A 16629-nucleotide genomic window follows, 5' to 3' on the forward strand; every position below is an offset into this window, starting at 1 on the left:
TTTTTTTTTAAAGATTTTATTTATTTATTTGAGACAGAGAGAATGAGAGAGAGAGAGCACATGAGAGGGGGGAGGGTCAGAGGCAGAAGCAGGCTCCCTGCCGAGCAGGGAGCCCGATGCAGGACTCGATCCAGGGACTCCAGGATCATGACCTGAGCCGAAGGCAGTCGCTTAACCAACTGAGCCACCCAGGCGCCCTTTTTTTTTTTTTTTTTTTTTAAGGACGCTTGAACTATGGGAGATAAGAAGGCTTCCAATAAATAAGTCCTGCCCTCAAAAAGCTTGCAGAGCAGTCAACAGAATCTATCACATAAAAACAGTACAGCATTAGAAATTTCACTGGCAATTTGGTTTAAGTTTGGAGCTAAGACCTAGAAATTAGGATTTAGGATATACAACACCTGTATGCCTTCCCCATTCCCATAATATGTCCAGCTTCCTACAGTGGTCACCGGGCAGCCTATAAAAAGCAGGGTTACTCACCTCCAGCTTTTCAAATGAACACACGGTATCAAATATAGAAACCAGAGGAAGCTTCATTGTTATGGAGCCAAACTGATTGAGAGCAAGTGTGAGTGCTCTAAATATATAGAAGAACTAGCAGATTTAAGATGCAGACTCTTCCAGGCTATGAATCCAAGATCAATCACTGAAGAGTCCAAATATATAATCAGAGAGTCTGTCACAGCACGAGCTGTTGGTGCCAGAACACAAAATTGGCACCATGCCCAGAGCTGCTAAAAAATAAAGCCAGGACCAGGGTGGTCGCGGTGCCAGAGGGAAATTTCAGAAGCAACACTTTTGAAATGCAAAACAGAAGCAGGAGCAAGTACCAGAATTCTGCAAAAATGCAAAACAAGTACTAGGTTGAGTCATACTAAAAATGCCAAGTAAGCAGCAGGCCAAGTACAGCCAAGACCCATTTTTAATGAAGCAGCTCTAGCGCGAATGGGTGCTCCGGACATACCAGCACGAGGAAGAAAGTCCCTCCAGCAGGTTCTGCCCTCTGCAAGAAGCAAAAAGCAGGTGGACTAAGAAGGCAGCTCAGCCGTGTGCAGTGCGTCTCTGAAAGCAGAAACCCAGCTGGAAAGGAACAGCTCCTTCGAAAGCTCTCGATGAGGAGTGCCGAATGCCTCCTTGGAAGCATATCCTCGGGCCCTCGTTGCTGCCATGTTATCATTAAAAAGGATGTTGGTAGTAACATTTGTTACTGTAATTATTGTAATTATGACCTCACCTGTTAATACTAACATCAGCAGACACTGGACAGCTCTCATTATGTGTCAGGAACTGTTAAGAGGTTTGAATGCATTGTTTTATGTAATCCTCCCAACAATATTCAGCTGAGGTCTACTGTCCCCATTTTACAGATGAGGAAAACTGAGGCTTAGAGCAGTTAAGTAACTTATCCAAAGTCACACAACTGTTAGGTGAGGTAGCTGGAATTCAAACCCAGGCTGTTCACACTTGTTCTGGCCTGCCAAGGAGACACCGAGATTCATTCCTTTCCGTGTGTCATTAGGAAAAAAAAAAAATTAGCCAGGGAGTTACAGGTCTTTGCACAGAGATGTCATAAGCCAGCACATTATTAAGAATTATTAAGAACAGGGGCGCCTGGGTGGCTCAGATGGTTAAGCGTCTGCCTTCGGCTCAGGTCATGATCCCAGAGTCCTGGGATCGAGTCCCACATCGGGCTCCCTGCTCCTTGGGAGCCTACTTCTCCCTCTGCCTCTCTCTCTCTCTCTCTCTGTCTCTCATGAATAAATAAATAAAATCTTTAAAAAAAAAAAAAAAAAGAACAGGTGAATAATATGGCCATTAAAGGCTCTGAATTCCTTGGCAAAAGACAAGACTGTGGGCTGTGAGGTCTCAGCAGCCCCACGGAGGAAATGGAAAAATCAATCCTGAACACACGCCCGGCCCCGCTCAGCCATCACCCAGACCTATGTTGGCACCGAGATGCTGCTGTAGACACGGTCAAGCCAGGCTTTATTTTGTCATTCAAAGTCCCAGAGAATGCCAGCGACAGTGCTCAGAAGGCCTTCCACCAGATGGCCCTGCTCTGCGGGCCCTCTGCCCACTGTCCTGCCAGCACCATCAGCTCCCCGGCTGCCAGCGACGAGCTGGCCTTCCCGGGGCGGCCTCCTCCACTCTCTGCTCAGCACGGAAGTTGTCTAGCAGCCTAACGCCCCTGACCAGCCGCTCTCCATGGCCGCTTTTCCTGGGGTGCTGGGGACCGTCTGGGGCTGTGGGTGAGATCCCCGGTGCCGGCTGGCACAGGGCCGTGGCTGTCTCCCGGCCTGCCAACTTGCCAGCGATGCAAAATAGACCCGCTATTGTTTGCGTGCGTGTTTTCTTCTTCTCCTGGGTTTCTTACGGTCTTATTGTAATCTAATTAACATGCAGTAGCTGCTCAGATCTTAAGAGTTCACTGCCTTGAGTTTTAACAACTGTTTATACGCTTGTGTCACGACCACTCAAACAAGAGATAAAACATTTCAGGTCCCTCTAAAGGGTTCCCCTTTCTAGTCAAGCCCCTCACCCAACCACTATTTGATTTCTAATTTCTCTAATCATAGATTTGTTTTTGCATGCATTCTTGCATAACTGTTTCTACAACATAATTAGGAGATTCTAGATAACTCTCCACAGGCTTTTGATGATGAAAAATACTCCTAATTATATTTACGTTCTGCCATCATGCAACACATGCTCACTACACAAAATGTGAAAAATACAAACTATTTTTTAAAGAAAATTCAAAAACCATCCATGATCCTATTGCGCAGAAATAACCATGGTTAGTATTCCAGTGGATTTCTTTCAAGGCTAGTACACACGCATTGATTACAGGCTGGCTCCCTAGTGGAGCATGAGCTTTTTTGTAAATAAATAAGGCTTGTTGCTGCTCACCTCAGAGAGGGCCATTTCAAGCTGCCGGTGTGAGAGGTGGCTTGATCAAAAATTCAACCTGCAATTTAGGGTGCCAGCCCCTCCAGTTCAGTGGGGGACACCGTCTGAATTCACTGTTTATTTTCTTCTGTGGAATATGTCTTGCACACCTTCTCCCCTGGACCTCTTACGGAGCTTCAGTTTCACTACTCCCAAGGACAGCGGCTAGCTCCTTGGGATACACCCCCCACCAAGATGAAGACGCACTTGCCCCCACGCAGACCACCCCTGATGCACCCTCCAAATCTCATCATCATTCGGGCCACGTCCACCACACAGACACACCCTCAATTTTATTTACATAAATCTTCTTTCTTAAAAAAAAAAATGGTACTTTAATGATATTCTTCATTCAACTTGGAGTTTTTCAGAGATCCAAAGAATATGGTGACATCATAATTTCTGGTCTCCTTTTCTATACACCCCTGAGCAATCAGGTGACTAATGCTAGGTCATCAACCATGTCTGAGGCTGAATAATATCCCATTGTACGTATAGATCACATTTTGCTTATCCATTCATCTGTGGATAATCACTTGGGTTGCTTCCACTTTGGGCTATTTTGAATAATACTGCTATGACCGTGGGCGTACAAATACCTTTTTGAGGCCGTGTTTTCACTTCTTTTGGTATATATCCAGAAGTGGAATTACTGGATCATATGGTAATTCTATTTTTAGTTTTTTGAGGAACCGCCTTACTGTTTTCCATAATGGCTGCACCATTTTGCATTCTCACCAGCACTGCATAGGGCTTCCACTTTCTCCACATCCTCGCCAACACTTATTTTCTGGTTTTTTGATAATAGCCATCCTCGTGACTCTGAGGTGATACATCATTGTGGTTTTGATTTGCATTTTCCTAATAATTCGTGACACTGGGTGTCTTTTCAGGGGCTTGTTGCCATTTATATATCTTTGAAGAAATGTCTATTCAAGTCCTTTGCCCATTTTTTAACAAGTTTTTTGTTGTTGAATTGTAGGCACTCTTTTTTTTTTTTTTTTTGAGAGAGAGAGAGAGTGTGGTGGGTGGGGAGGGAGGGGCAGAGGGAGAGGGAGAGAGAGAATCTTAAGCAGGTTCCACGCCCAGTGTGGAGCCTGATGGGAGGCTTGATCCCACGACCCTGAGATCATGACCTGAGCCAAAATCAAGAGTTGGACGTTTAACTGACTGAGCCACCCAGATGCTCCAGCACTCTTTATATATTCTGGATAGAAATCTCTTATCGGATATCTGATTCGTAAATATTTTCTCCCATTCCATGGGCTGCCTTTATACTCTGTTGATAGGGCTCTTTGGTGCACAAAAGTTTTTAATTTTGAGGTAGTCCAATTAATGATGGCATTTTCAATAAAAATCCAGGCATAATAGAAGAAAATAACATTGGAATGAAACAGACCTGTTTCTTTTCTTGGCTATGCCACTTAATGAACTGGTTGACCTCCAACAAGTCATTTAACTTTTCTGAACTTTTTTTTAAAGATTTTATTTTTAAGTAATCTCTTCTCCCAAAATGGGGCTCAAATTCAGAACCCTGAGATCAAGAGTCACATGGTCCACCGACTGAGCCAGCCAGATGCCCCCTTTTCTGAACATTCTTATCATTATCTGAAAATGGGTCGGGGAAAAGAATACCTCCCATCCAGGAATTTTGTGAAATTTGAATATACATAAAGCAAGAATTGTAGCGCCAGCACTTGGAATGTACACAGCTCTTACCCACACTTACCCCAACATGCCTGTCAGCTTCATCACCCCATTCATCAGGACCCCAGGACAGACACTGTTTGTATTAACAAAGGGATCATTACCCTCATCTGATCATTGATAGCCAGGTTACATAAAGGACCTGAGATCACAGTGTCTACATTGCCATCTGGATCTTTTGAAAACTCCCATTGTGGGTACACCCTCAGTCCCTGCTTCCCCGCCCAGGGGACAGACAGCTGCTCCAACCCATTATCAGACCTAAGAACTGGGGAACCCTTCAAGACCATCCAGTCCAGCTCTCCCAGTTTGCAGATGGTGAAACCAAAGCTGAGGGAGGTTAAGAATTTTGCTCAAATTCACAGAGCCAGAATCAGCTCTGATGGCCAACTCTCCCTCCCAGCACAGAAATGAATGTCCTTGATCAAGCAGAAGGAAAGCCTTGTACGACGTCCAGCACCGCCCACTCCTCAGAACACTCAGCCTTGTTCTTCTCTGACAGTGTTGTCTGGGGGGAAGAGGACATTCTTAGTGGTGCTGTGGAATAGCTTTGGGGCAAAACTTCTCAAGACAGACGTGTGTACTGTATTTACCAGCTGCTGGCCCAGGCAGCTCGTAGGACCAGGCACTTTCAGGAGTTTCATGGGAACAATATGGGAAGACCTTGGTTTTGTTCCCTTTTCTATTCTCTCTGTATATGACCAAGATTCACACACCTGTGCTTCCGCTCAGTGCCTCCATCCTCCAGCTCTGAGACTGAGGGTGCACAAGGCTGTGTAGTGCTTTATCCAGGAACATTCTGGCCAGGTGCTTCCAAGCAATGCAAAAACAGACATTTCATTGCCTTTGCCTAGAAGGGCCTTTTTATCTTTCTTGTTTTACAAAAGAATAATGCACAAAAGATATGAATGGAAATCAAAACAAAGATTTACCCATAATTATACTACTAAGTGACCTTCCTTTTTGAAGAAAAAGATTGTGACATTTATTCTGAGCTCCACAAGCCAAGGAGGAAATGTGGGAGAATGTCTCTCTAACTGCCCTTCACCATTTTTTTGCGGGCAGGCCAAGCAACTGTTTCTCATGACGAACACCGTCGAAGTCTAGAGGAAAATTCAGATGGTTATATTCTGGCATAGTCTTTACTCCATACGGCATTATGACCAATGGGGGAAGACAAAGGAAAATGGCGAACCGCTGCTATCACTACAGGGTTCTTTCTGAGACACCGCCCCCCTGCCCTGCCCACTATCATTGATGCCCTGGAAACATAGGCTGCTCTGTTTGGATGGATGGATGGATGGATAAGTGGCACACATAATTATTTTATAGTTCAATGCAAACATCTGAGCCCTTACTGCATACCAAAGATCTCTGCTGGATGCTAGGAAAAATACAGATAATTAAGATACGGTCTGTGTCTTCAAGAGTGTCACAGATCTAGTGTAGAAAGAAAGAAATGACATTCGGTGTGACAAATAAATGACAAAAATAACAGCAGAGCATAAGATACAGTGGGGACCCAAAGAAGATGTGGCAGGAGGCTGCGGAGCTCTTGATTTTTTCAGCATCATCTTGGATGCTTCCGCTCTAGAACAAGTAGTGAGAAGACATCCTATTACAGGTACTCCTTTCCAAGATTTCTCTGCCAAGGTCTTTACAAATGTTCTTGTAATTTGGGGATTCTTCTTCATACAATTTGTAAATGTTATTTAAAGTATTATCTACCTAAAAAGAAAGTTGGGACACAGAGCGGAGTCTTTCTCGATAAGCAGGAGGTGAAGCGTGGAGCTCTGCTAAATTAGAAGCTAAGACTCCTGCTTCCCAGGTGCTTGAATTTATCTGGGTCCTTCTGTAGGGTGATGACAAAGTCAGTATTTGAACCCAGATGCCCTAATTCTCAGATTTATAGTCAGACCACAGGATGTACACTAGGGCACTGAGCTTAAAAGCCCTAGATATAAACCTACAAGGAAACCATGCCAAATCTACTCAAATATTCAGTTTGGAATTCTTCCCTTGCAGTGAAATTTGCTGATTGGCATAAGGCACACTAATTGCCACAAGGTACAAAGGCAGTGTTTCATCTCACATGAAGCTCTGTGAGCACCTGCTTAGGAGACAGTGGAGAGAAATGACTTCGACCAGCTGCATAACCTTGAGCAAACTGTTGGACTTCTAAATCTCTGTGCCCTCAGCTCAACCACAGAAAGAATGGCATCCGCCACCCAAAGACAGTTCTGAGTTGAGATAATGAGTAGAATGACGTGGAATAAACATTGCTAAATGTCAGTAGGGCACAAGAATGTAACATAGTATGTGCTATGGTGAGCACTGTGAATTGTGTAAGATTGATGAATCACAGACCTGTACCCCTGAAACAAATATTACATTATATGTTAATAAAAAGAAAAAAAAAGAATGTAGCACAGTATAAGACTTGGCTAAAGGGGCCACGTCTGCCCTCTTTGTGGTCTCTGAGATTTTCTTGTCTTTCTGGTACAGGGATGAAAAGGGACATGGTCACGGACTGCCAATCCGTGGCTAGTCCTCTAGGAGACCAGAAAGCGCTCAACATCATCAGCGTTAACGGCTGTCCCATCTCAGGGGCCCAATCTGGCAGGCAGATTTCACAGAGGCAGGGGTCTAGCTCACAGTATGGAAGCAGCTCTCTGGTTTTACATTGTTTTTACCAGACCCTGCCATCTAAGGCATTTAACAAACACAGTCTAAACATAACATTTCCATCCTTGTACCCCGGGATCATCAGTGTTTCTGGAGAGGTCGTGGGCATGCCCCAGAAGCATCCATTAGAATTGCTTGCATGGGGGTAATATCACCTTTGATAGGCATAGTGTTCTGCAATGGAAACACACTCAGCTAGACATTATCTCGTTTGACCCCCTCAGCATACCCTCACTACATCAGGCAGACTGATTATCCCTATTTTACAGGGGAGGAAATGGGCTCAGAGGGAGGGGAACTGTCCAGGGTCCTATGGCTAGGAAGTAGCCATCTGGGACTGGGGCCCCTGTCCCACTCTCCCACACACCACTCAGTCCTGACCCACCCCTCAGAGGCAGTGATTGCCGTATCCAGACTGGCTGGACCTGAAGACACAGGGAAGGAGTTTTAATTCACAGGAAAACTGTCGAGAAGCATGAGGTCCTCCTGCTAAAGAAGGTCCCCAGTCTCTGTTCTCCAGGCCAAGCACTGACCGTGGAGCCTGTCCTTAAGAACGCTGCCATCTAGGCATGTGTGTGACTCCGTGGTGGTCATGATAGCCCCCCTCTGCCCCCCTACCTGCCCCTGTCTCTGAGATGCATGCCCGTGCCTCCTTGATTCTCATGCCCTCACGGGCTCCTGTATCCTATCTTCCGGCACCACCAACCTGCTCTCCTGGCTCCTCTCCTACTTACTTATCCACACCTAGGGCTTTCCCCGGGCCCTTGCTCTCCCACAAAACAAAACAATGATAAAGGAGGTAAGAAGGGTACCCAGAGGCAGGGGATCCCACCGAGAAGTGAGGGCTCCCAGATTCCGTGCTGACTGGCTTAGGCCCAAAGGGAAGGCACATCCCCCTCAGGGGTCCATCCCTGTCTTCTGCACTCCTCTGCACGGCCCAAATTGACATGCATGAGTGTGAGGTACAGTGAGCTCTGCAAAGGAAAGGCCTGGATTCTCGGAAACATTCAGAATATTTCAGGGCCGGTGCCGTGGCAAGGAGGCGGGGTGTCCACACTCCACCTAGGTTGAAATCCCAGTCCTATCATATAACTGTGTAGCCATGGGCAGGTTACTAAACCTCTCAACGCCTCCATGTTCTCATTTCTAAAATGAAAATAATAATCCCTAAAATAGTTTGGGGAAGATTGAGTCAGTTAATACATAAAAAGTGCTTAGACTACTGCTTGGCACACAGTAGGGCCCAGTGAATGGAAACTGAAGTAATAGTAATTGTACTGCTACTCAAAACACATTTAAGGCTGAAATACATAGAAGGTCAGGAGTTACAAGGTAGATAAAAAAAGATGACACCTAGCTTAGGAGTCACTCTTTGAATAAAGTTTTCCAGTGCCTTACTCTGTACCAGCCACTGTCCTATGCCCTGAAGAGGGAGTAGGGAGAGAGAGAAATGAGTTCCCTGTTTTCATAGTGAGGGTATGCTGTTTTCCCTGTTTTCATGGCAGTAGGGAGAGAGAGAAATGAGTTCCCTGCCTTTCAAAGAGGCAGTAGGGAGAGAGAGAGATGAGTTCCCTGTTTTCACGGAGAACAGACCAGAGAAATACTAGATTGTGATAAATAGCTGTGCAGGGAGGTAAACAAAGGCACATGAACGGGAGTGACCAGTAACTGTAAAGGCAGGAATGGCTTCTCCAGGGAGCAACGTCTCTGAAGGCTCACATTCATCCGTGGAAGGAGAAATCACATCCATGAAGGGGGACAAGAGCCTCAGTGAGTCTTGGCTTATGGCAAACTAGGAAGGAAGCTGAGAACAGAGCCAGGGGCAATTTCAAGGTGAGGAATCGGAACCCACAAACTTGCATTTGGACAGGTCTCAGGGCTCTCCAGACTGGTATAGAGCAGATTAAGGGAACTACAGTTGCAAAAGAAAAATCTAATTTAGACCAGTATTTATGAAATACCTCCTCTTTTTGGAGGAACTCAGGGAGGATTTTCTTTCAGATCTCAGCATCTCAAAAAGCTGTTTGGGGCCTAGGCAATTGAATAAAAAAAAACCCATATCTACAGATGCTATGAGTCTTGCAAATGACTTTTCCCCTCTTTTTTGGCCTACAGGAAGCTCAAAACTGAATTTCCTGTAGAAAACTCAAAACTGAATTTGCAACAGGGCCTGCTGGTAGGCACTTTTTTTCCCCCCTGAAATAACTTTATTCTTGGCTTTTTTTCTGTATAATTCTTAGATTTTAATTGCTTTGATCTCTTTATTTATTGTAATGCAGGTATGTGTACGTGTGTATATGTGTTATATAAAGTATAGGCTCCAAATCATCTTTAGAACAAGTTAGATTATAATAACTTTACAGCCCTAAGGAATTTAGCACCTATTTCAAAATAAACTATTTTCTTTTTCTTTAAAAATTTTTTTAAAATTTTTTGAGAGAAAAAAATAAACTATTTTCTATACGTGCTTATATAACCCACATTTATGTAGCATGGGAATTTTTTTTTAAATTATTTATTTATTTATTTGACAGAGAGAGAGATAGCGAGAGCAGGAACACAAGCAGGGGGAGTGGGAGAGGGAGAAGCAGGCCTCCCGCCAAGCAAGGAGCCCGATGTGGGACTCGATCCCAGAACCCTGGGATCATGATCTGAGCCGAAGGCAGACGCTTAACGCTTAACGACTGAGCCACCCAGGCGCCCCAGCATGGGAATTTTTTTTTTTTAAAGTTTCAATTCCCTTCCCCCTGCCCACCCCCAGTCCTACCACTTTTTTTAAAAGGGGCAAACATTTCCCACTGGAAGTGCACAATTGTAAGTGGTCCAAAGCTTCTCACTCCTTCGGCAACTACCTGGGGCCTCAACAACTATCTCTGCTTTTCTTCATTTTCACTTCATCCCCCCCCCATTCTGCACAGTGGCCCCAGTGCCCCCAGCTTCATTTCCCTAAAAGATCAATTGTGCAAATCAGCCTTTTGGCAGTTTAAAATCTTCAATGGCTCCGAACGCTCAGAGAGATCATTGAACAGCCCTTATCTTGACAAAATCTCCATCAAGTCATTCTCCACCTAACCTCTGCCCAAACCCAGGAAGCCCCCGCCCCTAATTCTCTCTAGAAAGGTCTCTTTCCCCACGTCTGTGAGCCTTCTCACACTGGTGCCTCCACCTGGCACACCCTTACCCCTTTCTCCATCCAGCCTTCAGACCCCATCTAAAGTCTTCCCAAAAGGCTCCACCTCACAGCGGTGTCTTCCACCTAGAGGGACTGCTGGCTGAACATCTAATGAGTAACTCTTGGATCCTGCAACACTGTGCAACTTTACTGAATCTACCTTTGTATCATTTAGTCTTGCATGTTTTATAACCTGGTTACCTGCTGAAATTGGAATCTTCTTGATGGAAAGGGCTTCTCTATGTTTTTGCATCCCCCTTGATGCCCTTTGGAGGATCATATGTAGCTGACACTCCAGAAATACTTGACAGTGTATATCTATTTCCCTTCAAAACACAAAGCGTAAAGCAAATGACAGGCAAGTAGTTAATACCTTCAATAAATAAAGCACTCACTGGTATGAAAATTCACTAAAATGCAAATGGTTAAAAAACATAAGGAGTGTTTGACCACTAGAAATAAAGAATACAAATTAAAATGACAACTCTTCTATCAAATTAGCACAGGTTGGGGGGAATCTCAATATTTAATGCTTTTGAGAGTACAGGGGGTTAAGTACTCTCAAAACTACTAGTGGGATTATAATTGATACAAACTGAAAATAATTTGACAATACGTAACAAATATTTAAATGTTCGTATACCTTGATCAACCCATTTGGAGAGCTGCTAGGGAAATATTCCAAAATTCAGAGAAAGCTTTGGTACCCTTCCTAGGGTTATAATACTGTATGTACAACCTAAATGTACAAGAAGGAAATTATACTTCCAGTCAGTAGACTGTTACATAGCCATTAAAAATGGCAGCTATTAACTTGGGTGGGGGGAGGGGGGAGGAATGCTTATATTTCAATATTAAAGTAGAAAATATATAAAATTAGATATAAAATTATGTAAAATGAATAATTCTAACCACATAAACAAATGCATGAAGGAAAGGTATCAAAACAGTAAAAGCAGTTATACTTGTTTATAGTTTACTATGTTTTCCAGATTTTCTAGAAGGATTGGATGACTACCAGGAAAAAACAAGATGATTTTCAAATTAGATTTTTCTTTGTTGTTGTTGTTGTTGTTTGATATAAGGAACAGTCTCACAGCACTGATACTAAGCTTATGGGACATACATTCTTGTTTCCCCCTGGCTTTTTTATTAAGAAACAGAGAGGAGAGAGTTGAGGAAAGGGAAGGAAAAAGTGGGGGCAGCTCTCTTATCCTGATTAATCTCTGCAGTGAGGTGGGCGGACATTGTCATCTTTGTAGAGCCAGGAAACAGGCTCAGAAAGGCTCAGGTCCAAGGTTGCCTGAAGGGCAGAGTCAGGGTTCAGACCCAGGCTATGGGGCCCTCGGTGCTCCCTCACCCTCCCACCCAGGGTAACCCAGCCAGGATGGGGCAAGAAATCACAAGGAAAGGGCAAAAGGTGAGTACAAAATCCTAGTGGTTATTCATATAATAATATTTTTTTAAAACATCGGTTTTAGTGTGTAGGATTGTGGACAGTGTTTTCCCTCCTCTTTTTTCTAGACTTTCTGTAAAGTAATATTAACTTTCTACTTTCACACATGGGCAAAAAGAAAACTGCCTTTGGATTCACTGAACTGTGAGCTGCAAGGAGATCCTGCCCCGCTTCTGAGAAGACTAAAGGAGTTGGGGGGGAAGGGGGATAAGGGGAGGCAGGACACACAGCTCCTGTTCCAAGCCAAACACCGCACCATAGGGCTGCAGGAACCTCAAGATTTGGGGGAGGAGGTTGCAGCCTGTGCGCATGTGCGTGCATGGGTGTGTGCGTGTGTGTGTGTGTCTGTGTGTGTGTGTGTTGTGGGAGTTGCCTGTGATGGGGAGCAGCAGGAGCTGTGGGGATTTCTGCAACAGTGAGCCTTGCACCTCAGAGGGAGTCAGCTTCACCCTGCAGCTACTCCACACCATCCACACGGGTTGCACACTTTACAGAGAGGTGTCCGCCATGGCTCACTTCTCTACAGTCCGCATTCTCAATCACAAAGCATGAAGAAAGGCAAATGTTGAGGATGAGGCAGGACCTAGAGGTGAGCAGCTTTTGTTCTAGTGGGATTGGGCTCTATGGACTGTATGTGGTTCTGGGGAAATTCTGTCCAGTCGTTCTCCATGGCCCACTGCCCTCATCCTGGAGGGTAGCATTTCTCAGAGAGCTCTGTCTCACCTCAGTGGGCAAGTGGGACACTCCTAGGCAGGAGAGCTGTGGCTCCATCCCAGGAGAGAGGAATAGGGAAACTTAGTTATACAATTCAAACACAAAGAAACATTAAGGGGAACCCTTTTCTTCCCAGAAAATGTGCCTACGATTATTCTACCCCAGTACCAAGTGCTTTTATTTTTCCAGCTACTTTATCAACCTGTGTTCCTAGGTATAAACAAGACTGTGGGAAGTCACCTGAGCCCCTCTGGAGAGCCATTTCCAGAAAGTGACAGGGATTTAGGAATGAGTGCGTGGTAAGGAGGCAGCGGGGGTGAGTTTGGCAAAGGGAAAGCAGCACTAGCTCAGGGGCTTGAGTGGCTAGTGAAGGAAGATGATCTGTGTGGTTAAGCTGGGGTGGGAAGTGATGCAAACAGCCATCTCAGGAGCTGGCAGAGAGGAAGAGAGAAGGGTAAAGGCCCAAGAGGATCTGAAGGGACGAGGCTCTCAAGCAACCTGTCTTGTGAGTGCAGAACCTCTTGACGCACTGTTACACCCGCTGCCCAGCTTTGAGGCTCACCACAGACTCGGGAGGCATAGATGGGCACTCTACCAATTCATACCGAGATGTAATTTCCAGAGATGACCCCACTTGTCTGTGGTCACATAGCCATGAGCTGGCTCTTCGACTGAGATGGGCTGACTCCAGTTCTAAGATTTTTTCTGTCCCAAATAGCACTGTGTCCTCTAGCCAAGACAAGGGGCCCTTATTCTTCCACAGACAGAAGGAAGGGGAGGGAGGAGACTGAGGAACGCAGCAAGACTGAGTTGTCAGGGGCTGAGGTAAGGTGAGGAGGAGGGAAGAGGGGAGCTGAGGGAGATCTGTCCCAGATCTCCAAGCAGCTGAGAGGTGGCAACGGGAGTCAGGTTTTACAAATTCATAGTGTGATCAAGTCACCCTGGTGGGTGGTCAAGGGACACATCCACCTAAAGCTTAGGTGACTTTTGACTATACATGGGGGCCTCACAGCCCATCAGTCAATAAAATCCCTCATGGCATTTTCCTAATGAGCATTTACCCAAGGCATTGAGGGGGGAGGGGCACTGAGCTAGGAAGCCTGTTTTCATTTTCCCCTGTTCCATCTAACTTTGTCAACTCGGGCAAATCACTTGGAAAATAGGGGAAAACAAGAACCAAATATAAGAAGTCCGGCTCTGTGCCTTCCCAACCTCTCAATCCACTTCTTTTTTCATCACTCTCTTTGACTGCTGGGGAGCAAATGATTATAAGTATCACATGGACCCTTTCTTTTCACAAAATTCAAGAAAATACTGAAATCCAGGCCACTGAGGCCTCCCCTTGGAGAGCGGGCTCCCTTTTACACCTCCTAAGACAAGGCTTTGCACTAAGCAAGACTCAGTAATAATCTCCCCACCAGCATTGGTGTGACTTTGCTTTGCTGCAGGCAACTGCCCAGAGGATTCCTTCTTTATAATCTTTCTATGAATGATTTAGGAGTAAGTACCATCTCTGTTTGTATCTGGAGGAATAAAAACATAACAGAGAAATGAAAAAGCTGTGGTGTATCCAAAAATAACACCCAGATATGTTGGCTTCCCAGTTCACCTCTCTGTACCAACCAACTCCTCCTTGATCTGCTTCACACAAGAGAGGCAAACTGGGACCCCCAATGTCCAGATATCCCGGATCAGTTATGAAACTGTCTCAGACTAAATGCAATGAGGTGGCCCAGCAGAACTAGGGTTCCTAATTCTTCCCCATTCTGATGGGCCTGGTCCTAACTCCTTCCCCACTGCAGGTGTCCTGCAGTCACATGCTCTTGTCAAGTGATCTGCAGTTTCAGGCTGCATACTCCGCAGAAAAGAATAGGGGGGAAAATAGAAAGAAAATACGGCTTTCTCCTGAGAACCTCACAACCTCCCAGCTTATAAAACAACCACCTTGTTACCTTCCTGCAGAGTCCCCACTGGCCAGGAGAACACGCTCTCAGATCAACCTCCCCTCCTTTTGGTGCATCCAAGAGAAATCATACTTGCTGAGGGGATCTGCTGATGTCTCAACCTGGTTCAAAAATGCAGATGTGTGACCACAGGACAGGAAAGGACACTGATGAAACGGCTGAATGTCTCTCTCTCTCTAAATAGTGAGGCCCACTGATTGCGGAGCCTTTGTACCATGCTTAGCTTCCTCTGCGTCCACCAAACTTTGTGACTCAGAGTCTGTGTGCAGAGTGAGGCAGCTGAGAGGGCCTCAGTGGTGGGTTAAATCGGGAACTCGCTCTTCTCCCAACACTCACCCCTCAGGTGCCACCTGAGCTCCTACCTGGCAGTGCGGTTGGGAGGTGATCACAGCACCAGTGTTTTGGCTGGTCCTAGATAGCTGCCAGAACCCAGGACCTGGGTCTTGATGGACTTATGTCCATCGGGATCACATCTCTCTCTCATTCTCTCTCTCTTTAACACACACACCCAGGCACACACAAACACCCCAGCTCAGAGCGTCTGGAGGCTCTGTAAGGCAGCTGATTTCTGGACTGGTCTGGGTCTCCAGTGCTCCATTCATTAGAGATACAATGTGAGACCCAAAGCGCTCTCTTTTCTTCACCCACACTGCCTCTAAACCAGAGAAATGCCTGGCAAATGTTTAAAGCAGAACTGTGCATCAGTAGGGTCTGGCTAACTGTTGCACATCAGTTGAGGGGATGGCTGGGGAAGGGAGGAAGAGAGACTGGGGAAGTGCGGGGGGGGAGCAGCCAGAAGGTGGCCGACTCCCCAGAGCTGCGCTGTACCCTCAGCAGCGTCTCCTCCCTTCATCACTGCGGAGGGCAAATCTGGAAGTTAGGGAACCTGGCACCCGCGGGCGGCAGGGGCGGACAGAGGCCACGTCCATCCAGGGGCGGCGACAAGAGACTCCCAGAACTGGCTCGCGCCCCAGCCCTCTGCACCGGCGCCGCCCCCCTCATCCTCGGAGCCCGGCGTACGCAGGCAGCGAGCTCTCCCGGCAATCCCAGACCCGCTTCCCGCATAAAACTCCCCAGCGCAACCCGCTTTTGTTAATTCTGCGAACGCTGTCACAAGACCACCTCCACCAACGCTCCCTCCCTGCGCGGCTCCGAGGGAGACCCGCTCTCCCCACAACGCCGCCGCTCGGGATCACCCCAGTCCCCCGCCCCCTGACGTACCACCGCCCACCCGCCCCACGCCGGCAAACGACCCGCCCGAAGGACTTCCGAGGACTCCAGGGTCCCCGGCCTTAAGCATCTTTGTCCTCTCAGCGCAGCCGCGCGCGCACAGAGCGACAGAAAGAGCCCAGCCGGGCACCGAGTCCGCGCCCCCTGGCCTCGCCGGGCCCCGCAGGGGGACAATGGTCCGCGCCCCGCAAGTTTGCGAGCCCGGAGGCAGAGCCCTCCTTACCGTACATCTCCGCGGGGCGAGCGCCTCCTGGGAGGCCGCGTCGCCGTGTCGCCTGCAGCCAGCACCGGCGGCGCCTGCCTTTCATTCACAGCCTGGGCGGCGGATGGCGGCTGCCGGCGGAGGCCGGGGCGGGGCGGGAGCGGGAGCGAGGGCGGGACGCGGAAGGGCCGGAGCCGGGAGTCGCACGCCCATTCAGCCGCCCAGGCTGAGCGCGGCCGCCCTCCGCTCCGGTTGCTGGGCAGGGCCGCGCCGGGAGGGGAGGAGGCTATGCTAATGAGGCGTCCCTCCCCCTGGCTCGGCCACTGCCAGGCCGCCCCGACCCCCCGGCCCCGCCCCGCCCCGCCCCAGGCAAATTCCCGCCCTCCTCCTGCAGCGGCCCCGGCAGCCTCCCCAGAAGCCCGAACCCCAAGAAGCGCCTTTCCCAGCCTGTCGCTCCCAGGTTCTGGGAGGTGCGTTTTCCAGCTGCAGCGTTCTTCGGGGGAGTCGCCCCCCCAAATTCCCTGTCCCTGTCGGAATGCGCAGGCCG

General features: G+C 47.4%; 1 protein-coding gene across 8 annotated transcripts in view; it reads right to left on the reverse strand.

Annotated features, from left to right (window-relative positions):
* The window catches only part of EFR3B (EFR3 homolog B), an 89236-nt gene extending 72992 nt beyond the window's left edge, over window positions 1-16244 (reverse strand). For all 8 annotated transcript variants that reach the window (XR_014138300.1, XM_081797112.1, XM_081797110.1 and 5 more), the window contains exon 1: window positions 16104-16244. Coding sequence is in view for 6 of the 8 variants with exons in the window: in XM_081797110.1 (XP_081653236.1) it covers window positions 16104-16188 (85 nt within the window). In the remaining 2 variants the exon portion in view is untranslated. The remainder of the gene's footprint in view (window positions 1-16103) is intronic.
* Between the last annotated feature and the right edge of the window lie 385 nt (window positions 16245-16629).

This window comes from Leptonychotes weddellii, chromosome 10 (assembly GCF_054177405.1).
Source record: "Leptonychotes weddellii isolate Sample4059 chromosome 10, ASM5417740v2, whole genome shotgun sequence".
NCBI lineage: Eukaryota > Metazoa > Chordata > Mammalia > Carnivora > Phocidae > Leptonychotes > Leptonychotes weddellii.